Consider the following 23,341-nt stretch of genomic DNA (forward strand, 5'->3'; position numbering starts at 1 on the left):
CCCCTGCTTGGTCTATAGACAAGGGGAAGGAGCTGGCTTACCTGTGAATTTCACTTTCCCGTACAGGTCATGGATCTGAGGGGCCAGTCCCAGCCGGAAGAGGAAGAGACTGGGAGGAACGGAAGGTATTAGGGTACACTGGGGTGTACTAACTTCCACACCTTGTCCACAGGTGTGTAAAGTGACGATGGAGGCCCTGAGGCCCTCGAGTAGCCTGCCCTCCAGTCACTCTAACACACGGGGACAGCCAGCCAAGACAAGAGCCATAGAGTCTCTGTAGCTATGCCGGCTCCACGGAGAGCACTGCAGTGGAAATCACAGTGCAGACGGACAAAAGGAAGATTACAGCAAACGAAGCCACTGAGGCCAGGAAGGGAGGAAAAGAAGGACATGGGAAGGGAAGGCGAGAAGAGGCGGCACGGGGACCTGGGACCTGGCCAGTCCCATTCTATGATTCTGCCAACGGTAATGCCTGCCTGTGAATAGAACCAAGTAGCCTCCCATGCTAGCGCTAAGCGGCCCATTCGGCTCCCTCCCTCCCTCCTACTGCACTCAGCGCTGTCGGCTGATCCAGGCAGAGGAACCTGCCTGACAAAGGTCAGGCTGTCTCACCTGAGAGCATGAATGCAGTAGATCACCCGAGGCATGTTCTTTTTGTCATAGATATCTGTGGTCTCTGGGAGGAAGATCTAGAGGAGAAACCAGACAGTTGTCGCACGTTGGAAAGGACGGCACAGGGGCTATGCCATAAGGCTTCCGAGCTGGCCTAGGAAGGGAGGAGCACAGCGAGCGACGCATCCCTCTCCAGCCAGAGCTGTGAGTGCCCACAGCCCAGGCCTCCAAGTCAGTTCTTATAGCCATTCCCATTCAGACCAATGTCACAGAGGCTTCCTAAGCCAAGACACAGCCAGTACTACAGTCATGGAGTGTTCAGGGTCAGCTGACCACTAGATGGGACCTCGGGAGCTACAGGATGCAGGCTTCAGTCCCCTGTAGGGAAATCAGGTCCAAGGTACTCAGCCTGAGTGAGTCTGGTCCTTGGCCTGAGATTTTCACCACATAGATAATGTACTGGGGAGCTGGCCGTGCGCTTAGGCGGGGCTGAACAAGGCCTGCAAGGCTATGGCCGGCCCACAAAGGCACCAAGCATGCCGCGCTGTTTTCAAACCAAAGGCCTCTGATCTGTAGAACCCTCTAAGAAATGAAACCTGCAGCTAGAGAGACAGCTCAGTGGTTAAGAGCATTTGCTGCTCTTCCAAAGGAAGAAGTTTAATTCCCAGCCCCCACATGGCAGTAATTCCAGTCCTGGGATCTGACAGAAAACCAATATACATAAAACAAAAATAAATAAATCATAAAACATTATTTTTTTTAAAAAGGAGAGAGAGCCAAAACATACGCTTAGTATGTCCTATGCTAGTCAGTTTAGCAAGGGACCAGAGCTAGAGAGATGTCCCTGCTTCCACCAACACAGCACACGCCCTCCACTGCTTCTGTCTCTTTTTCTTAAAAAAATAAAATAAAAAATGGGGCTAGAGAGATCGCTCAGTTGTTAAGAACACTGGCCACTCTGGATTCCAGAGTTCAATTCCCAGCAACCACACGGTGGTTCACAGCCACCTATAATGCAATCCGGTGCCCTCTTCTGGCATGCAGGTGCACATGCAGATAGAATGCAGATAGAACACTCATACATAAAATAAATAGATCTTTTTTAAAAAATTGAGGGTTTTTTTTTTTTTTTTTCGGTTTTTGGTTTTTTTCAAGACAGGGTTTCTTTGTGCAGCCCTGGCTGTCCTGGAACTCACTCTGTAGAACAGGCTGGCCTCAAACTCAGAGATCCACCTGCCTCTGCCTCCCAAGTGCTGGGATTACAGGCGTGCGCCACCACTGCCTGGCAAGGCTTAATTCTTTTATGTGTAGAGTGTATTGCTTGTATGTATTTATGTGCACCACATGCCTGCCTGCTGCTGTAGAGATCAGGGCTCCCTGGAACTGGAGTTCCAGATGGTTATGAACCAAGTAGATGTTGGGAATTGAACCTGGATCCCCTGCAAACACTTGACCTTTAAGCCATCTCTCCACACTGCTGTCCACTTTGCTGAGTAAGTCAGGCCCAGCCTGGGAACCCCAGATCCTCCCGCCTTATCTTCCTGAAGCTGAAAGCAGAGTAGAGCCACTAACTCAACCTTGGCTGTTGGGAGAGGCCCGGGGTAGGGGGTGTGGGGGGGTGTGGTGTGGTGGGGGGGTCTCTCACACACGTGAAAACCCTCTGCCACTGAGCTGTGTATGCAACCCGAGACTGAGTTCTTTTCCTTTTTTTAAAAAATCTGTATGAGTGGGCTGGAGAGATGGTTCAGCTGATAAGAGTGCCGACTGCTCTTCCAAAGGTCATGAGTTCAAATCCTAGCACCCACATGGTGGCTCACAAGCATCTGTAAAGAGATCTGATGCCCTCTTCTGGTATCTGAAGATAGCTATAGTGTACTTACATATAAAATCTGTATGAGTGTTTTGCCTGTGTTGTTGGTGTGCCACATGTATGTCTGGTGCCCTCAGAGAGCAGGCTATAACTAGACTTACAGATGGTTGCAAGCCACCGTATGGGTGCTGGGAATCAAACCCAGGCTCTGAAAAAGCTGGCAGTGCTCTTAACCACTGAGTCATCTCTCCAGCTCCTCTTTTTTTTTTTTAATTTATTTTAATTTTTAATTTTATTTTATTTTAAATCTTAAAATATTTGTGTGTGAAAGCGTCTGCCTGCTTGTCTATATGAGCATGATTTGCATGCCAGTGTCCGCTGAGGACAGAAGAGGGCACTGGACAGTCAGAAACTGGAGCTTCAGACAGTTGTGAATGACCTGATGTAGAGGCTGGGAATTGAACCTGGGATCCTCTGTGAGACCAGCCCACGTTCCTAACCTACCTACCTTCCTTTCTTCTTCCTTTTTTTGGGGTGGTGGTGGTGGTGGTGGTGGGATGGGGTGGGTTTGCTGTGTGCCTCGCAAGAGTGCAGAAACAGGGACGTGTATCCTGCTCACAGCCCCCATACTTCATTAAGACCCCAACCTCCATGACTACACTGAAAAAGATCCCAGGAGGCTAGAATGAGGCAAACCACAAGGAAAGGTGAAAGATTTCCATGGACTGGTAATCACTGTGGTCATCTGGGGCTCATGCCTACGGGGAAATCTGACCCCCCACCCCGCCACCCAGTATGTGTTCTGATTGTCCTCCCACTAGGAAGAGGCAAATCCAGGCGCTCATTTAGTGAAGCTGCCCCACCCCCACAGATGAGTCCTGGACCGGAACTCACTATGTAGACCAGTCTGGCTTTGTGTTCACAAACATCTGCCTGCTTCTGCCTCCGGAGAGCTGGTATTAAAGGCATGTGCCATCAGGATAACCTTCTTTGTTGAGAAAGGGTTCACTATATAATGCAGACTGGCCTCAAATTCATGATCTTGTCTTAGCTTCCCAAGTGCTGAGATTACAGGTTTGCACCATCACACCCAGCAAAATGTGAATGGATGTCAGAGGTCAACTTGTAGGAGTTGGTTCTCTTCTTCTACCATCTGGGGCCTGGGGATTGAATTCATGTTGTCAGGTTTAGCAGCAAGCTCCTTTACCAGCTGAGCCATCTTACCTCATCTTTTTATAGATACCTTGCACAGGGAAGAAACACAAAGGACCCATACACTGTAGAATCCCGCCAAGCCTTAATTTGTATAGTGCTTTGCAAAGGGAATTTATATGCAATTCTCCTGCCAACACTATAGATGGGAATCACTACATCTACTTTATAGATAAGAAACAAACTGGGATTCACAGAGGGAAAGGACATCTAGCGTGAGTATTTAGGGTCTTCAGGCCAAGGCTCCAGCCTGAAGTCTCCCACGGGGGTATGGTATTGCTTTACTCTGCGGTTCTGATGGGAAGATGCCTGGCTAACACAAGCCAATCTACAGTACACAGGGACACCACAGGACAGGACTGATGTGCCACGCCCAGGAGCCCTTCCTTCCCTTCATCCACAGGGAGGTGAGGGCAGAGACCAAGTGACCTGGTTCAAAGGCACAGAGCCCCGAGGAACTGTTCTCTAGGATCAGAGGGCCTTACCGACGGCAGACCGATGTGGGCTACGGCAGAGAGCCAGAAGTTGATGTTGTCTGTGTGCCGGAAATGCAAGCCAGTCGCCTGAAAGGGAGGAAAGAGGGAATGTTTCTCCCGTTCTCAGGACTCCCAGATGCCAGCTTTAGGGAGGAAGAAGGGTAGGAGGAGCCAACGGACCCTATCCTGTGAATCCTCTGCCCCATGGAACAGAAAAAGAGCTGAAACCACCAGGAAGGGTGATCCGGCTGGCCAGTGGGAAGGCAGGCACAGAGAGGGCAGCGCAGTAAGGCTTCCAAGCTGGCATGGGACAAGAGGCTCGGGCTGGTTAGAGCACAGAGAAGAGACAAGCAAGGTCCTTCAGGTGGCAAAGCCATGAGCCTTAGAGTGTGCACTGTGACTAGAAAAACATCCAGGCCTCACTTCAGGGCACCTTACGGCCCAGGCAGCAGGGCTCCCAGCTGACAGGAGAGCACCCACCTGGCAGAGACGCTAGTGAACAGACACCATCCCCGGACAATTATTATACATCTTTTTATCCTCAGAAATGATCATGTATGGACTTTTTTATTCCCCCTGAGACAGGGCTTCTTAGTGTAGCCAGCCCTGGTTGTCTTGGACCTGTTTTGTAGACCAGGCTAGCCTCAAAGCACAGAGATCAGCCTGTCTCTGACTCCCGAGTGCTGGGATTAAAGGCATACGTACCACGCCCAGCTCATGTATGAACGGTTATATTACACGGACACCATACCCTCATAGCTGTGAGATGGGGCATCTTGGGAGGGAGAGATGGTAGGGGGATTAATTCCACTGTGTCCACCTGGTAGCGTAGCTGTTCCACGTCATAGATCTTCTTCAGGGGGACCACAGAGGGTGCAAAGCAGTGGCCCAGCTTGGCCAGTAGCACGCCATTCCGAAGGCTCTCCTCTAGCTCCACAGGGGAGGGAAGCTCCTCCTTCAGGCACACTTCCATCCACCTGTGAACAGATCATGTCTTACCCACTGGCAGACCACACAGTCCTGCTGCCCGCAGGACCAGCCCGTCCCTCAAGTGACCTGAAGCACCATTCCTTCCCTACCCAAACTTCCGATCTTCCTATTGGCTCGCTGGTCCCCAAGGCGCCACAGAGGCCTAAATAAGCCAACCCTTTGCCTTATTCACCTTGGGAAGCCTCTGAGTGGCTCCTGTACCTGCCCATTGTCGCTGGTCTTTGCTACTTTGTGTTCTTCTTTTTCCTACCCTCTATTCCCTTCCCCCTCCCAGTATGATAGAGCAGAGAGAGAGAGATGCATCAAATTTTTTTCTTTCTTTTTGACCATGACTATTAACAAATTGCAACCCCCCCCCCCACTCCCAACAACTACCTCTTTTTTTTTTTTTTTTTTTTTTTGAGACAGGGTTTCTCTGTGTAGCTCAAGCTGTCCTGGAACTCACTCTGTAGACCAGGCTGGCCTTGAACTCAGAAATCCACCTGCCTCTGCCTTCCAAGTGCTGGGATTAAAGTGCACCGATTACCAATACCTCTTAAAGCCCTCAGATTTACATACCCTCTGAAAAGTCTCCAGAACGCCAAACATCACACAATGGCAGAAACTATCTGCAGCTGGCAAAACCACGCCTCTGCTAGAGCACGAGGCAAATCATAGTCAGCTGCTGTGAACAGTCTGAAGCAGCCTCATATCCCACACCTGGGATTAAATGAAAGCACTTTCCTACAATGTTCGTATTTTTAAAGAAACCAGCTGGGCATGGTGCTGCATGCCTTTAATTCCCAACACTCAGGAGGCAGAGGCAGGGGGATCTCTGTGAATTCGAGGTCAGTCTGGTCTACAAAGCAAGGTCCATGGCAGCTACAGTTAGTTAGAAACCCTGTTTCGAAAAACAAAGCAAAACAAAACAAAACAAAAAAACCACTCCAAATTCTAAAATTGTTACTACAGTCTGTCTTCAAGGAGGTGTAGCTGCCTCTTCTCCTGTTGTGTAAGGGAACTTCTCACTTTGTCTGGCTACATACCTGACTCAAACCAAATGGACTGCCATTTCTCTCATTGTTTATGGTTCTGAGAACTTAGGTACAGAAAGTTCATGTCTGATGGAATGGTCTCCACAGTTCCCCATGCAGTTCTGAGATAATGAGGGTATTAGGGAACCTGTGGTTTGATGGAAGGACAGGAAGAAGAACAGAACTCTACAGCTCTTAGAACTGGTGGCCCACTTCCCAGTCCATCTCCCTCACGTCACCTCTGAGACTCAATTGCATTCTGTAAAAATGAGGCCAACATCACTGGTCTTGCCAGCATCGGTGGGCATCTGCCAGGATCAGTGAGCTGTGACTGAGCACACTTTGAATATAAATGCATTTTACAGCTGGTGGTTATACAAGTCAAGCACAGTGGCTCCTTGGGTCAACTCTCCAGATACCGAGGTCTACAGACAGTATGTTTCCAAAGAGAGTCAAGCAGACCTTGCTTCTGCCGTCCCTACTAGACATCTGGATTCCTATCTGCTCCATCCTACCTTCTTTTTGGAAAACATTAACATAGCCGATTGGCTAAAAGGGGGACTGGAGAGATGGCTCAGAGATAAGAGGTCCGGAGTCAGATTCCAGCACCTGTATGGCAGCTCAGAACATCTGTAACTCTAGTTCCAGGGGATCTGATACCCTCTTCTGGCCTCCGAGGGCACCAAACATGCACATGGTATACAGACAAACATGTAGACAAAACACTCATGCACATTAAGTTAAATTAAAAAAATTTAAGGAAAAGAAAAAGGGAGTGGGAAAATGGCTCAACAGGTCAGAATGCTAGCCACACAGGCATGGGGGTCTGAGATCAAAGGCCTGCACCCACATAAAGCCCCAGGCATAGCCACAATCACTTATAACCCCAGCAGCGTAGCTCCAGGTTCAGTGAGAGACCTTGTCTAAGTAAAATAAGGTTCTATTGAACCTGAAACCAATAGACTTTGTTCTGTTTCCTCTCCCCAACCCCTAGCCCCCAGGGTCTCCCAGTGTAGACCAGGCTGGCCTTGAACTCAGAGATCCACCCGGCTCTGCCTCCTGAGTGCTGGAATTAGAGATGTGTTCTGGCCTTGTCCGTCTTGTTTGGAGATAGGGTTTACATGCTGTCCAGGCTGGTCTCAGACTTGCTATGTAGTTAAGGCTGACTTTGAACTGTGTGTGTAGTAGTGGTGGGGTGGGGTGCCTGATCATACGGGTACACTTGTGCAAGTATATACGTGCATGCAGAGGCCAGAGGTTGATGAAAGGTATCTTCCTTGATCACTTCCTCTCCTAGTTTTTGAGGCAGGGTCTCTCATTGAACCTAGAGTTCACTAATTGGCTAAGGAGGCCAGCCAATAAATCCTATAGCTCTGCCTACGTCTGCCTCCCCGGAACTGGATTACAGGTTCAGGCCGCTGTGCCTGGCTTCATGCTTCTGTGCGTGGTGGGTCTGAACTCGGGTCTTCATGCTTACCAGCCAGGCTCTTTACTGAGCCACCTCCTTTACGCTGACCTTGAATATTTAATCCTCTTACTTCCTAAGCACTGACTTTACAGGTGTGTACTATCACGCCTGGCTTGACAAAACTATTTGAACTTGCGCTTTCCCCCAGCACAGCCCTGTCTGCATTTGCTCTGGGGACAGATGAATGGCATCCATCGGGAGGTAGGAAAAGTGGGCCCTGCTTACCGCTTGGCTTCCTCCAGCCGGCACAGGTACTGATAGGCAACATTCTGTCGCCTCTGCTCATCCATCTCCTCAGCTGTGAGGCGTTCATCTAAATCATAAAGAGAAATAGTCAAGGAATGCAGCATTAGATAGGAATCCCAGCCCCACACAGGGCAGCTCATAACTACCCACGCCCTCTTCTGGCTTCTGGGGGCACACATACACACACGGTGTATATCCACACAGACACATGCACATAAATAAAAAATGAGTCTTAAAAAACAAACAAACACAAAACAAGACAGAGACCTCAGTTCTGAAGCTGCTTCTGAACATATTCTTTCTGCAGCCTCTTCAGAGCACAGAAACCCTCTCCGTGCCCCCACTTCTTCCCAATGTATCCATTATCAGGGAGATCCTGCATCCTTCTGTGCAGAGACATTTCCTTCTCTCCTACACAGTCATCTTCCCATCTTTCTCAAGTCTACCTCATGAACCCTGTTCAGTGCCATCAGCAGGACCATCCACCACCTTCCTCAGCTGGGAGTACAGCTTCACATCGAAGCCTTCGCTAGATGCTAACTTCTTAAACATGTGTTGTCCCGTGTGTTCCCTTGGGAGCACAGCTGACACAACCAACCATTAGCACAGTCTTTCATTCATGCAAGACCCTTCTGCCAGGCCCTGGATTAGTGAGCTCTATTTTGCCTTAGCCACAGTCTTAACCTGGGGAACACGCTATAACCGTAAACATAGGGCGCTGGGCAACTTCGCACAGGAGTAACACACAAGAGAGCTCAGAGAATATGCAAGAGACAGCGTGGTCAATGTGCCTTGGACCGGGCACTCCTTATCCCATTTCCTCATCTTGGATATTCTGCAGTCTGACTTCAGGAAGGGCTGGGCTTATTTGAATTGGCGGTTCAACAGACACACACTTCCAAATACAGATTTGAAAGTGCTGGCCAATAGCAGAAAATCCACGGGTTGCTCTGAGGGCGTTTACAAGGGACAAGAGTTGGTTGTTGGAGCATGGAAAATAAACCAGTAAGTGAGTGACATCACCTCAGAGTTATGAGCTGGGGACTCATAACTCAGCGAGGTGGAATGGGAGGGGCCTTGAGCAAGCGAGGAGCGTGCCTCCTGTGCTCACACACCCACATACCAAAGTGTCTCAAAAACAAACAAACAAAAAAACCAACCACCACGAAATGGTTTTCCTGGAACTCGAGTTCCTTCATGCGGTGGATGGACAGATTTTGTTCTTTGTGTCCTAGTGGAGAAGGAGTACAGAAAGCAGGCTTTGTTTTCCATTCAGCCCTTTGGACCAACCTGAGTTTCTCTCTAAGAAAGCAGTGTTTCAGATAGCCTAGGCTGCCTTCTATATACAATGTAGCTAGGAATGACCATAAACTTTTGACCTTCAGCCTCTACTTTGCAACTGTTGGAATTACCGGAGTGCGCCGCCAAGCCGGCCCTCCAGGTTCTGCATTTTAAACAAGAGGTCAGGTGATCAGGCATCAAGTAATTTGGGAGGCAGCGTCTCAATTCAGAATCCTGTCCCGTGGCACTTTTGGGCAAGTATAGTAACTGCTGAATTTTAAGGGGCCATCTAGATCATCTACATTCCCGGACCCTGGAGCCCCAGAACCTGGGAATAATAAGGGAAAGCGCCCTTTGAAGGTTCTGCAGCTCGGCTATCCTGCGCACTCTTCGGCGAACTCCCCAGCGAGCAGCCACTCTCACGAAAACCAAGCCTCACTAACAGCGCCCTGCTCCACCCTCAACCTTCCCGCACTCACAGGCAGTCCGAGCCCGGCTTTCCGCGCACGGCTCCATGTTCCTTCTCCTGCCAGTTTTGAATCTCCCGCCTCTGGGACACCACCCCTCACTGTGGGCGCGCCGGGATGGGATGCTTCCCGTTCGTGCCGCGCGGAATCCTGGGTTTTGTAGTTCCTCTTAGAGGTGGGGCGATAGCTTAGGGCGTTTTCTTGATTTGTTCTTTCTCTAAGGCAGCTGTTCAGCTAGCTTTTTAACAAATAGTGTCTGCCGCTGCCCTTCCTTTCACTAGCCTGTCCCACTTCCTGTAGAATTCCCGGGACTCCCTGTGTGCTATTTGGTGTTATACTCTGAGCTAGATGACAAATGCAGGGATATACATGTTCTAGACTAGTGCTGTTATAGCAACACGAGATAGACACAGTCAAAAGCTTGGATGTCTGTGCCGCAGAGAAGGAAAGATCCAGTGTAGTGGAGACCTTGCTAGGGAAGGTTTCGGCTGGTCTTGGGGCAGGAGAGAAAAACAGATTAAGTAAAAGGGCATGAGGGGGGTGGTCAGGCAGTGGTGGCGCACGCCTTTAGTCCCTGCACTTGGGAGGCAGAGGCAGGTGGATTTCTGAGTTGGAGGCCAGCCTGGTCTACAGAGTGAGTTCCAGGACAGCCAGGGCTACACAGAGAAACCCTATCTCGAAAAATTAAAAAAAAAAGGGGGGGGGGAGGCATGGAAAGGGAAGAGAGGCGCCGCCACCATGGAGTCTGATTGAAATCACCAGCTAAAGGTTAAGACTTCCTACTGGGGCTGGAGAGATGCATCAGTGCCACTGACTGCTCTTCCAGAGAATCCAGGTTCAATTCCCCACATCCATATGATAGCTTACAACTGTCTCAACTCCAGTTTCAGGGCAGCTGACATCCTCACACAGACATACATGCAGGCAAAACATCAATGCACATAAAATAAGAGTAACTAAATAAGTCATTAAAAAAAAAAAAAAAAAAAGACGAGCCGGGCGGTGGTGGCGCACGCCTGTAATCCCAGCACTCTGGGAGGCAGAGGCAGGGAGATTTCTGAGTTCGAGGCCAGCCTGGTCTACAGAGTGAGTTCCAGGACAGCCAGGGCTATACAGAGAGAAACCCTGTCTTGAAAAAAACCAAAAAAAAAAAAAAAAAAAAAAAAAAACCGACGCCAGGCAGTAGTGGCTCACACCTTTAATCCCAGCACTTGGGAGGCAGAGGCAGGTGGATTTCTGAGTTCGAGGCCAGCCTGGTCTACAAAGTGAGTTCCAGGACCACACAGAGAAACCCTGTCTTAAAAAACCAAGAAAAAAAAAAAAAAAGACAGAGCTGGAGAGATGGCTCAGCGCTTAAGAGCATTGACTGCTCTTCTGAAGGTCCTGAGTTCAAATCCCAGCAATCACATGGTGGCTCACAACCATCTGTAATGAGATCTGACGCCCTCCTCTGCGGTGTCTGGTGTCTGAAGACAGCTACAGTATACTTAGATATGATAAATAAATAAATCTTAAAAAAAAAAAAAAAGACCTCTCCTGAGGTGGTACATTCTTTTAATACTAGGGGAGGCAGAGGCAGGCAGATCTCTGAGTTTGAGGTCAACTCTGGTCTACAAGCAAATTCCAGGACAGCCAGGGCTTACACAGAGAAACATGGTCTGGAAAAACAAACAACAAACAGAAGACTCCCTTCACAACTAACAAAATCGATGTGAAGATAATATTCCTTTTATACAGAAATATTTCAAATAAGAATGATATGATATGAGGACTAAACATGACCACAACACTTTATATACATATGTGAAATTGCTCCTTTTCTCCACTTTGTATACTCCAGGGTCCCCTGTCCAGAGAATGGTCCCACCCACAATTTTTTTTTTTTTTTTGAGACAGGGTTTCTCTGTGTAGCCCTGGCTGTCCTGGAACTCACTCTGTAGACCAGGCTGGCCTCAAACTCAGAGATCTGCCTACCTCTGCCTCCCAGAGTGCTGGGATTACAGTTGTGTGCCACCATGACCCGGCAATCCCACCCACAATTAAAAAGAGCCTACCTAATCAATTAACAAGGTCAAGATAATCCCCCCCCCAGGCAAGCTCTTTTGTTTTTTTAATAGTGAAGGACTGTCTGTAGAACCTCTTTGCTTGTCTGGTAGATTCTTCTGTGAATCTGTCTGGCCTTGGCCCCTCCTGTCTTTCTAACTTCTGGAGCCCTTCTTTCTGATCCTTTAATACAAGCATGTTATGGAGTCCCCTTGGACTTGGGGATTTAGCTCAGTGGTAGAGCGCTTGCCTAGCAAGTGCAAGGCCCTGGGTTCGGTCCTCAGCTCTGGGGGAAAAAAAAAAAGACAAAATAGATTCCCCTTGTAGGGTTGCTTTCCATGTGTTCCAGAGCTGTCCTTGGTTGAGTTGCAGGAATTTTGATTGACTGATTTCTTCACTGACCCTGGTAATGAGTTGTTATAGCTCTGTAAGTTCACATATTGACTAGAAATTTTTTGGTATCAATTTCAAATTTTATTGCATTGTGTTCTGATAGGATATAAGGAGTTATTTCCATCTTCCTGAATTTGTAAGGACCTGTTTTGTGTCCCAGATGTGGTCTCCTTTAGAAAGGTTTCCATGTCCGGCTGAGTGGAATGTGTCCTGTGATGGCTGGGTGGAATGCTCTGTAGATGTCTGTTAAGTCCAGTGGAGGTATGATGTCAGTGAATTGTGTTTCTGTTTGTTTTTTGTCCAGATGGCACAAGAAGGGTACTGAAATCAGCTATTAATAGATTGAAGATAATTTGTCTTTAAATACAGTAGTAGATTTTTTTTAATGAAATTGGGCACCCCAGAGCGGGGTGCATGTATGCTTAGGATAGTGACATCTTCTTGGTTAACTGTTCCTTTGGTTAGAATGAAGTATTGCCCTTATCTCTTTTGACATGATTTGTCAGCTATTATGATAGTGATACTTGCTTCTTCCTGGTTCTGTTTGATGGAGTACTTTTACTCTAAGGCAGTGCCTATCTCTAAAGCTAAGAGCTATTTCTTGGCAGCAATAGATAGATGGATTTTAGAGGTTTTGTTTGTTTGTTTGTTTGTTTTTAAGATTTATTTTTATTTATATGAGTACACTGTAGCTGTCTTCAGACACACCAGAAGAGAGCATTACATCCCATTACAGATGGTTGTGAGCCACCATGTGGCTGCTGGGATTTGAACTCAGGACCTCTGGAAGATCAGTCAGTGCTCTTAACCACTGAGCCATTGCTCCAGTTCCTGGCTTTTGCTTCTTTTCTTTTCTTTTTTTTTGGGGGAGGGGGGTTGGTTTTTTGGATTTTGTTTTTTCGAGACAGGGTTTCTCTGTGTAGCCCTGGCTGTCCTGGAAGTCACTTCGTAGACCAGGCTGCCCTCGAACTCAGAAACCTGCCAGCCTCTGCCTCCCAAGTGCTAGGATCAAAGGCATGCGCCACCACTGTCCAGCCCAGTCTGTGTATTTTGAAGAGTTGATTCAACTGACATTTAAAGTTATTATTGAAATGTATGTGTTGATTGTGACGATGTTGATTGTTGGTGCTGTTTGTATTGTTGGTGATGTTCTGTGTTTTAATAATTATGGAAGGAGTTGCAAGGACTCCTTCATACAAGGTGGATGTGACACTGAAGGGAACCAGGTGATGGTTCCAAATGACAGAGGCTCTGGGAGGGGAGCTCTTAGGGCCTATCCTCAAGGAAAGCCTGCAGAATATGGGACCATTCAGTGGCCTAATTGGCCTGCACAGGCTGCACTAGCACCTCTAAAAGCCAGGCCAGGGCAGAAGCTTCAGCCTGTCTGGAGGGCAGATATGGCCCTGGGTGCCAGGCCTCCACAAAAGCCTGTGTTGCAACTGTGGTCAGCGCATCTACTTCAGGAGTCTGTTTCTGGCAATGACCCTTGTACTTAAAAAGGTTTTTTCCCTAGGCAAATGGGGAAATGGGCAAATTTACCTTTAGATGCAGCCACTGATGGGTTCATGGGTTGGTGGGCTGGTGAGTTAGTCCTGGTGACTGTGGGGCTTCCTGTCCTCTCATCAGACAGAACCTGGAGTTTACAGAGTTTACAGTGTACTCATGCACACTGTATTCTTAAAAGTAATTATTTAAAAAAAAGCTCGTAGTCACGTTGTAGCAGATGGAGTTCTTTGACCTGTCATATCTGGCGTGGTGGCACAATCTGTAATCCCAGCACTCAGGAAGCTAGCTAAGGAAGAAGACCACAAGAACCTACCTTAAAATTAAAAATAAGTTAAATTAAATTAAAAAGAGAAGATGGAAAGGGATAGGTAATCTTCGTGAGTATAATTGGTTAATAGTCTCATGGTGGTTTGACATATTATCTGAAGGGACTGGACGGTGTGTCTGCAGGGGTGGGGAAACGGTGCAGGAAGGGGGCGGGCCTTAGGTGACTAAGCACCATTAGGGTCCTCCACTAAGACAGGCCACCACGGCTGTCACTCAAAGGATTACCTGGGAGGAGAGGGTGGGCCAGGTGTCTGGTAACAAGGTTTTGAGCTCAAAGCTAGTAAGAAGTAACCTAAGCCTGCGGGACCATTCCAGAAAGCCACTGTGGAGGAAACAGTACAGAGGTAAGAGGTCTTGTGATGAGTTCCCCAAGATGGTGCGGGGACAGCCAGGAGTGCCTCAAGGCAGGGAGCCTTATAAAGTCAGGATTTTATGTGTTTTCAGAAGCAACTCTTCCTAGTTTTCCCTCCCTCCCTCTCTCCCTCCTTCTAACCCCCCTCTCCATTTTCTCCACTAAGCTAAATCTCCAACCCCAGAGAGAATTTCTTTGAAAAGAAGCATCCCTTCTGCCTCCTCTCTGTAAAAGAGAAAAAGTGGGGGGTGGGGGAGTGGGATGGGGGATGGGACCTGGGGCTGTCGGTTTTTTTTCAGCTTTTTTTTCTGTTTCCTGGGAAGAGAGGCGGTCCAGGAGAAACATGCTGATGACAAGAATGCATCTGAATTTAAGAGCTCTCTGGGGACCAGAATGGGAACCAACTGACAGAAAGTAGAGGAGATAATGGGAAGGGTATAGTAAATGCAGACGGACCCTTCCTGGACATCGGCCTCTTCCTAATTCAGTATCCTGTTCAGGGCTCTGAGTGCCCAGGGCCAGTACAGCTCAGTACCTCTCAGTACAGAGAGGGGTAGCCCTGTGTATCCTGTTTGGGTTTTGTAACCCAGCTGTCCTGGACTCACTATGCAAACCAGACTGGCCTCAAACTCACAGAGATCTGCCTGTCTTTACCACCTGAGTTGGGATTAAAGGTGTGTGCTGCTGGCACAGCCTTTTCTTTGTTTTTGTTTGTTTTGATGGAAATGCTGGAGCTCAGATAGGCTAAAAAGACAGCTCTGAGTACTCTTTGATCTTGCAGAGACCTGAGTTCCGTTCCCAGCACCCACACCAGACAGCTCATAACCAACTATGGCTTCAGCTCCAAGGGACTCAAAGCCTCTGGCTCATGTACACATAATTCAAAATAACAGAAATAAATCCTGTAGAGGTTGACTACAGAGGATGATAGTCCCCAGGGAATGGCAGATGGTGGGTAAACAGTTGAGTTCATGTAGGGTCACTGAAATGGACCCTTGAAGATGATTTAAAATTTATATGTGTGTGTGTGTGTGTGTGTGTGTGTGTATTGCTGGTTCCTTCCACCCTACTCCCCAAGATAGGGGTTTTCTGTATATTCCTGGTTATCTGGAAGACCAGGCTGGCCTCGATCTCAGAGGTCTATCAGCCTCTGCCTCCTGAGTACTAGGATTAAAGGTCTGTGCCATCACACCACACTAAAATATTTTAATTTTAAAATTATGTGTATGTGTGTATGTTAGTACAGGTACCTGCAGAAGCCACAAGGGGGAGTCACAGAAGTGACTAAACTTTAAAAGTTCACTAACTTCTTTTTTGTTGTTTTGTTTTGTTTTTTGGATTTGGTTTTCTCAAGACAGGGTTTCTTTGTATAGCCCTGGCTGTCCTAGAACTCACTCTGTAGACCAGGCTGGCCTCAAACTCAGAAATCCGCCTTCCTCTGCCTCCCATAGTGCTGGGATTACAGGAGTGCGCCACCACTGCCCGGCCATTCACTAACTTATTAAAGATAGATTTTTGCTGTTTTGTGTGTGTGTGTGTGTGTGTGCGCGCGCGCGCACGTATATACACCAGAGACTTTGGATCCCCTGGAACTGCAGTTACAGGTGGTTGTGAGCAAGCTGTTTGACCTGGGTTCTGGAAACCAGATTCAGGACCTCTGGGAAAAAATGGTAAATGTTCTTAATTGCTAAGCTATCTCTCCAGCCCTTTAAAGGATTATCTTTATTGTATGTGTATGGCTGTTTTGCTTGCATGTATGTCCATGCACATGGGCATAGGCTGCATACATAGAGTGCATATGATGTCCTCAGAGACAAGGAGGAGTTGGTTCTCCTGGAACTGGAATTACAGATGATTGTCAGTCACCATGTGGGTGCTGGGGATCAAACCTGAACCCTTGCCAGAGCGGCAGGTGCTCTTAACTGCTGAGCCAGTGCTCCAGCCCCAGCTCTTTAGAAAACTCTCAGTGAAGATCTGATTGCCTTCAACTCATTCCCAGGCTAGTGGCCGACTGTGATAAATGCAGCCCGTGGTGCAACTCTGTGGCAGAGTGCTTGCCTTGAAAGTTGGTTCAGTCCCCAGTACTAGGAGTAGACATTAGGGGGAAGACTTAGCAAGAAAGACCTTAAGGAATTACAGAAGTTTGCAGAGATTTTTGTTTGCTCTGGTTTTGGTTTTGGTAGCGTGGGGGATTGGATTCACAGAAGGCAGCATTCAGAAAGTTACTTGGTCTGAGTCCTGACAAAGAACTTGGAAGAGAGAGAGTAAAATGCTACCCAGTGGGACACAGGAAGCAAGGTAAGAGGCCAGAGGAAAAGCCTTGGTCCCTAGAGGCCAGAGGAAAAGCCAAATTTCCCTTGAGGGATCCTACTGTAAGGGTAGAGGGAGAGAGCTAAGGCTGATGTGCTGAGCCCTCTGCTCCTGGCATCAACCCTGGGTCCTCCCCTATCCCTGAGGACAACCACTAGAAGCTCGAGACTGTGCTCAAACCCCAAACTGCAGGAAGAAAACGGAGAAAAAGAAGAGGCTACAGGAAGAAGGGAATATCCAGAGCCTCACCAGAGCCGGCCACAGGGCCTTGCGTGCTGCTCAGCATCAGGAGGCCCTGAGCAGCTTCCAGAAGGCCTTCCTGCTGGCCTCCAAGGCCCCATCAACCAGAGACAGCCCCGTTCTTCAAGCCTGTGCCTTTAACCTAGGGGCTGCCTATGTGGAGACTGGAGACCCAGCCACAGGTCTTGAGCTACTTCTGAGAGCCCACCCTGAAGAGAAGTCTGAAGGCTGGTGTCGTGGTGACTGGTGTTTCAATGTGGCTTTAGCCTATCATGCCCTTGGTGACCTGACTCTAGCTTTGGACTGGTACCACAGGGCTCTGGTCCATCACCAGCCACAGGGCTACCATGGGGAAGCACAGGCAAAAATAGGAGCCTGCTACCAGGCCCTGGGAAGGCCTAAGCAAGCAGCCTGCAGTTTACAGGAAGCAAGCCGGGCCTATGCCCATGCAGGCCGGCTCTGGGACGCAGCCCTGGCTCAGGTGGCTGCCGTGAGATGTATGTTGAGCAGTAGGCAGTACGGACTGAGGGATGTGCTGCAGGCTCTGGAGGAGAGTCGTCAGCTTGCTGATGCTGCCCGGAGCACCGCCCGGGAACTGCTGGGTGAGCCGGAGTAAACAAGGTCTGGCTCTAACGAGGGGCTAAGCCTAAGCTTGCTGGGGTCCTGAGGGCTGGGGAACCTGGAGGAGTGGGGTGAGGAGGCTACACATGTACAGCCTCAGGCATGGCACATCTGACTGCCCGTGACTTTGGCTCTATTCTCCAGGGCCATTCTACAATGATCTAGGCATGGGTTATTTCCAACTCCAACTGTTCCCTCTGGCAGTAGAGGCCTTCCTGCAGGCCTTATCCCTGTGTCAACAGCCAGCAGAGCAGGCTACGGTGCTTCAAAACCTCGGAATGACCCACAATGTCCTTGGCAACTATTGGGAAGCCCAGGAGTTTCACCAGAAGGCTGCCAATCTGCATGGTGGGTCCCAGGGACTTGGGACTGGGGCCAAGACTAAAGGATTAAAAAGAGGTTTCAGGCCTACACACACACACACACACACACACACACACACACACACATGTCTTAGGATGTTACTGTTGTGGACAGACACCATGACCAAGGCAAGTCTTATAAAGGACAACATTTAATTGGGGCTGGCTTACAGGTTCAGAGGTTCAGTCCATTGTCATCAAGGCAGAAGCATGGCAGCATCCGGGCAGGCATGGTGCAGGAGGAGCTAAGGGTTCTCCATCTTCATCTAAGGGAAGCCAGGAACACACTGGACATCCTCAGATGGCTAGGAGGCAGATCTCTGAGCCCACCCCCACAGTGACACACTTCCTCCAACAAGGTCGCACCTTCTAATAGTGCCACTCCCTGGGACGAGCATATGCAAACCATCACAATATACATATACATACACTTCATATGCGTGTGTGCATGCATGCATACATACATACATACATCTGGAGTGCTTGCCTAGTGTACACAAAGCCCTGGTTTGGTTCCCAGCACCACATAAACCAGGTGCAGCTGAGCTCCTCTGGGATCTCAGAGCTCAGGAGGTGGAGGCAAGAGAAACGGAAGCTTTAAGTCACCCTTGGCCACATAGCAAGTTGCAGTCCAGCTTGGACTTCATGGTATCCTGTCAAAAAAGAAAAAGAATAAGATGTTTCCAAGGAACCTGGTGGTGCCCCCGGGGTCGGGAGGGGCTAAGGAGCCTGGGCCTTGACCTGCCCAGCTCCACACCCTGGAGCCCTGGCTGGTTGGATCTCCTGAAGTGGAGGAACCAGACAGAGCAGAAGGTAGTGGGCTTGGCAGCCTGGGGCTGGAGGCTGGGAGGCCAGAAGCGCTGTCCCGACTCCCCCCCTTCCCATCTCTGAGCTTCAGTTTCCACACAGAGATGGCACTGTGAGGGGCTGATGGGAGGGCTCACAGGTAAGGGAACTTGCTGCCCAGCATGCCGGCCCAAGTCCACTCTTCAGAACCATGCGGAGGACGGAGAGCACCTATTCAGGCGAGTGGCCCTCTGACTCCCACCTATGTGCACAGCCATATACCTACAGAAATAAATATGAAGAAAATAAAACCAATTGCTAGCTGGAGGTGTGGCTCAATGGTAAAGTACTTGCCTGACATACACAGAGCCCTGGATTCCATTCCCAGAACTACACAAACACACAAAAAATTACAACGTGGCATCCAATCACACAAGTGGGCTGTAACTATGACCTGCGTGCTTAGCCCCTAAATAATAGCCTCCCCCACCCCTCTCTGGTTTTTCAAGACAGGGTTTCTTTATGTAGCCCTGGCTGTCCTGGAACTTAGTCTGTAGACCAGGCTGGCCTTGCACTCAGAAATCTGCCTGCCTCTGCCTCCCAAGTGCTGGGATTACAGGTGTGCGCCACCACAGCCCGGCTTTTCTCATTATTATTATTATTATTATTATTATTATTAATTTTGCCTCAACCTATTACTATAGCCTCTTAACTCACGGGTCCCAACTTGCTAGGGAGGTATTTGGGGTAAAACAAGGTGAGAGGCTTAGGCTGGATAGCTTAGGTCTTTGTGGGTCCCCTAGAGGCACTGAGGGGACCTACAAAGTCCCCTAGAGGCTTTGGGACACCTGGGACCCTCCCTTGCTGAGGGCAGGGTTTCAGTGCCCCAGCAACCAAGTCCCTATTCAAACGGACCCGTTCTAATTTTAGGTTCTGTGGGCCAGCGCTGGGAGCAGGGTCGCAGCTTTAGCGGCCTGGCGTTTTCACTGAGCCAGCTGGGGGACCACAGGACTGCCTGGGACGGCTATTCGCATGCCCTGCAGGCTGCCCAAGATACGGGTAAGAATGAGAGGGTTAGCTTAGAACTCAGGGAGAGGATCGCGAAGACCACGAAGACCGAGGGTACACAATGCCGGAAGGGTCTGTGGAACAGGGAACTTGAGAAGATCTTTCGAGCTCTCTTCCTTAGGGGACCTGAAGGGACAATGGCAGGCGTGTGAGGGCCTTGGGGCAGCTGCAGCCAGACTGGGGCAACATGACCAGGCCTTGAAATACTATAAGGAAGCGCTGGCCCTGTGTCAGGTGAGACCCTCCATGATGGCCTCTGACTTCCTGCCTTCTCCCGCTAATACTCCGGCTAATACTCCGGCCTCGCTCCTGGCTCCTTGCTTCCACCGGCGCGCGTTTGTTGATCAGAAACACCCCGCCAGCTCCAGGGCTGTCGCCCGGAGGGAGAGGCAGTCTGCCTACAGTTTTGGGTTCAACGGCATAGTGACCTGGCGGCATGGTGGCCGGGCACAAAGACCTTTCGCTCTTTCTTTCTGTCCCTTTCCTGTTTTTGCAGACAGCATAGTTCCGTCCATCCTCATTCCATCCCTGTTACCTTCTCTCCAGCACGAACCAGGCTCTGTACGAGAACGGCTTGTGGTCAAACTGGCAGATGCCCTGCGGACCTGCATGGCTCAGGAGAAGCTAGCCCAGGCTCATTTCCTGGTAGTATGACACCTAAGACCAGGAGGTGGGAGTATCCACAAGATACCCAGAAAGGATGGTCTCAGGAATGCACCACTTAACCACTCCGTGTTCATTTGCCCCTGGGCTTGCGTGAGGGATGGATGTATATCAGGTTGTAGGGGGTGGGGCAGGGAGGCGGGCAGAGATTGTGACATACCTTTTTGTACACTGGCTGTTTCTTGGGACTTTAGCTGAGGTCACAAGCCCCATTGGGTTAAGGCCAAGGCCTTTCAACTATTTGTGTGAAGAGTTGGGAGGCTGTTCTTGGGTGCAATTCCCTAAATGGCCACAGGATGGGGGTGGTGCTCCAAGAAAACTCCAGGAGCTGTCTCTTTGGTAGGGCTTCTCCGGGTCCCCTGGACTTTACCTCTAGCTCATTTTGCTTCCCAGTCTTTCTCCACAGGTCATGGGTCTTCCAAATGCTTTCCTCTATAGGGAATATCCTCTCACCCCAAGAACTGAAACTTATGCTTTATTATAGGGATTTAGCGGGTTGAGTGCCCTCTTGTTTTAAAGCCCAGGACACTGTATAATCTTCAAACAGTTATATTCACCTGAAGCAGAGAGAGTGTAGTTCAGTTGTCTAGCTTATGTGAGACCCTAGGTTCAGTTACCATACGGGGAGCGGGGGGCGGGGGGGCTAGGGGTAGTTATCCTGGAACAGGTCGGAGGTTGGATTAAAAGCCAGGTCTTAGGCCATAGCCAAGGCTTTCCACTAACTCTGAGAGGACATGGAGGCTCTGGGCATCATATGATAATAGTCAGGCTGTGGTTGGGTCTACAAGCCTGATTTCTGATCTAAGATTTAGTAGGTGAACCTTTAGAGAGCAAAGGGCTTTACTTCAGAATTTGAGTCTCAGAAACCCCCTGGGCTGTCTCCAGCGCATAGGTCTGTGTGGGGTCACTGTGGCTCCCTAAAGGTAGCTGGGGGGGGGGGGCAGTGATAGCCAGGTGGGTTCCCCCATGCCGTGTTCTGTTCTTTGCCAGCCCTCTGCTCCTGGAAGGCTCCAGACTTCGTGGAAGACCTCCCTAGAGGCAAAGACCTCAGCCAGGGTACAAAGTAGTGCAGAAGGAGCCTGGGGCAGGTGAGCCAAGCAGGCCTGACGCGGCAGCAGAGGGTTTGCTGGCCGGGGGTGGGGGGACTGACCCCAGGGGTGTCCTGCAGCCTGGCCACATCCAGTTCTCTGTCCCTGAAAACCTTCCAGTAGGTGGGAAGGTGACACACCAGAAGAAGGCCGTGAGAAGAAACAGATGAAGGGGTTGGTGAACCTCATCGCTGCGTTAGGACAGCAGAGACAGAACCGTGAGTGGGAAGCGGGGCTTGGGAGGACCAGGCCCCACTCCTGCAGTCCGAACCCTCCGCTCACCTTCCTTGTCCCCGCACCCACCCCCACCCTGGCTCCCCCTGCCGGCAGCAGCTCTCCCACATTGCTGCTTAGCTCATGGGGGGCTGGCCCACTTCCTGCAAGGCTTTCCCAGATGTGCGTGCTGCTCCCTGTTCCTGTGAGCATTTTAGCGCCCAGGGTGTGTGGAGGGCCCGCTCCCTGTCAGGCACAGGGTGTGTGGAGGGCCCGCTCCCCGTCAGGCACCGCGTTAGGCTTTACCCCTCACTAGGCTGTCCCTCGAAGCTCTCGAGCTCACGAAGCTGAAGGCCTTGCTATTTGGCGAGCTGGCTTGGATTCCCGATGTGTTTCCCGTGTGTTTCTGTCCAGGGAGTCATTCCTCCATCCCTAGGGATCCGTGTTTGCCAAGCGCCTGGCTTGTCCAGGGTATCTTCCCTGAACTGACCAAATACATCGCTAGATATCCGCCCCACTTGTCCTCACCCCTGCTTCCTCTTCCCCACTGTGATGTCCTGGTTATGAAAAGGCCTGTGATATCCAACCCCCTCTATCCAGGCTTAGGAACCACAGCCCATCTTCCATCTGGAGGCCCAAGTCCCAATGGAGTGGCATATCCTGTCATCATAACGCCCAGCAATCTCCAAGCCAATAGGTAGGTCCCAGAGGAGGGGTGGGGCCGGAGGACTGGCAAATGTGAATGAGGAAGCTTGTGGTAATTTTTTAACCAAGCATGGCCACTGTTAGGTTGAGGGAGGAAGGCATCTAAGGCTCGGCTTTACCCCAGGCTCCTGCAAGGCCTGTGCAGGCTTTAGAAGAGCAGGAGTCCCAGTGAGAAGCTGCAGCCAGGGAGGCAGCCTCCTGTGCTTCTGCAGTCGCCCCACGGCGGTCCCTCTGCCTCCTTTAGGTCATCCATGTGGACCAAGGACGCCCTCGGCAGGAACCTCCCGAGGACACGCGTCCAGTCTGGCCTCTGCACCATCATGTGACCTATACCTGCTGGCTACAGCGCTCCCCTCCGCAGGAACGTCCCACTATATGCATTTAGGGGCTTTTGGGGAGGAGCTTCTTCAGCTGGTATGGACGAGGTGCACCTGAACAGACAGGCCAAGGGCTCTGCTGGCTTGGCATTGGAAGTCTCTTTGCTCCTCTCTGGGGGGACTTTAACTCAGTCGAAAAAAGAGAACTGGGAAATGAACAGTGAGCACTGACCCTTGCTTTCTTGGTAGTCGTGACTGGTAAAGCTTTTTCCAGGTCTAAAAATGACTTCCTAGCTCAGATGACTTTGGGATTCACTGAGACCCTTTCATGTGGGAGATAGAAATGTCATACAACAGAAGACAAGAGAGAGCAGACACTCCAGGTGCTGTCCCCATGAACACCTGAGGTCACACCACAACAATAATGATGCCGCGACATTTTTCGAGCATGCTTCACACCCTGGACACTGACAGGTATTTCCTCACAGGAGTGCAGGGGGAAGAGAAGGTGACACCGGCCTGCGATCCTAAAGCTCGGAGAGGGCAGAAAGATCACCTCAAGGCCAGCCTGAGCTACATAGCAAGATGTTACCTCAAAAAACAAAATTACTAGAGAGGTCAAGGCTGGTAGATCCCGAGTTTGAGGCTAGCCTGGTCTACATAGCAAATTCAAGCGAGCCAGGGCTATGTAGTAAGACACTTGTCTCAAACAAACAACCCCAAACCAAACCAAACAAACAAACAAAAATTCAATAACAAAACCAAGAGGAGG

General features: G+C 49.9%; 2 protein-coding genes across 2 annotated transcripts in view; one reads left to right on the forward strand and one right to left on the reverse strand.

Moving 5' to 3' along the window:
• Iqgap3 (IQ motif containing GTPase activating protein 3) overlaps nucleotides 1-9,686 on the reverse strand; it is a 41,071-nt gene extending 31,385 nt beyond the window's left edge. Inside the window, 6 exon segments of the mRNA XM_052180159.1 lie at nucleotides 42-109; nucleotides 613-689; nucleotides 4,120-4,197; nucleotides 4,931-5,087; nucleotides 7,807-7,894; nucleotides 9,588-9,686. Of these exon segments, the coding sequence (XP_052036119.1) occupies nucleotides 42-109; nucleotides 613-689; nucleotides 4,120-4,197; nucleotides 4,931-5,087; nucleotides 7,807-7,894; nucleotides 9,588-9,624 (505 nt within the window). The 5' untranslated portion in view covers nucleotides 9,625-9,686.
• A 6,779-nt stretch (nucleotides 9,687-16,465) lies between these two features.
• Nucleotides 16,466-22,752, forward strand: Ttc24 (tetratricopeptide repeat domain 24). The gene is made up of 10 exons (XM_052180954.1): nucleotides 16,466-16,494; nucleotides 16,699-17,348; nucleotides 17,512-17,715; nucleotides 19,446-19,574; nucleotides 19,705-19,817; nucleotides 20,130-20,228; nucleotides 21,237-21,334; nucleotides 21,455-21,552; nucleotides 22,154-22,244; nucleotides 22,497-22,752. Exons 1-10 carry the CDS (start codon nucleotides 16,466-16,468, stop codon nucleotides 22,576-22,578), a joined length of 1,593 nt encoding a protein of 530 aa, XP_052036914.1. The 3' UTR covers nucleotides 22,579-22,752.
• Nucleotides 22,753-23,341: the final 589 nt, after the last annotated feature.

The sequence above is a fragment of the Apodemus sylvaticus genome, chromosome 4 (genome assembly GCF_947179515.1).
Source record: "Apodemus sylvaticus chromosome 4, mApoSyl1.1, whole genome shotgun sequence".
Taxonomy (NCBI): domain Eukaryota; kingdom Metazoa; phylum Chordata; class Mammalia; order Rodentia; family Muridae; genus Apodemus; species Apodemus sylvaticus.

What these genes read in the sequence shown, in the direction of transcription:
- Ttc24 (XM_052180954.1), top strand. Translation starts at nt 16,466, where the DNA reads ATGCTACCCAGTGGGACACAGGAAGCAAG. An exon ending in GAAGGCTGCCAATCTGCATG is followed by an intron (nt 17,716 to 19,445) that starts GTGGGTCCCAGG and finishes TTCTAATTTTAG; the next exon opens with GTTCTGTGGGCCAGCGCTGG. An exon ending in GCAGGCTGCCCAAGATACGG is followed by an intron (nt 19,575 to 19,704) that starts GTAAGAATGAGA and finishes TCTCTTCCTTAG; the next exon opens with GGGACCTGAAGGGACAATGG.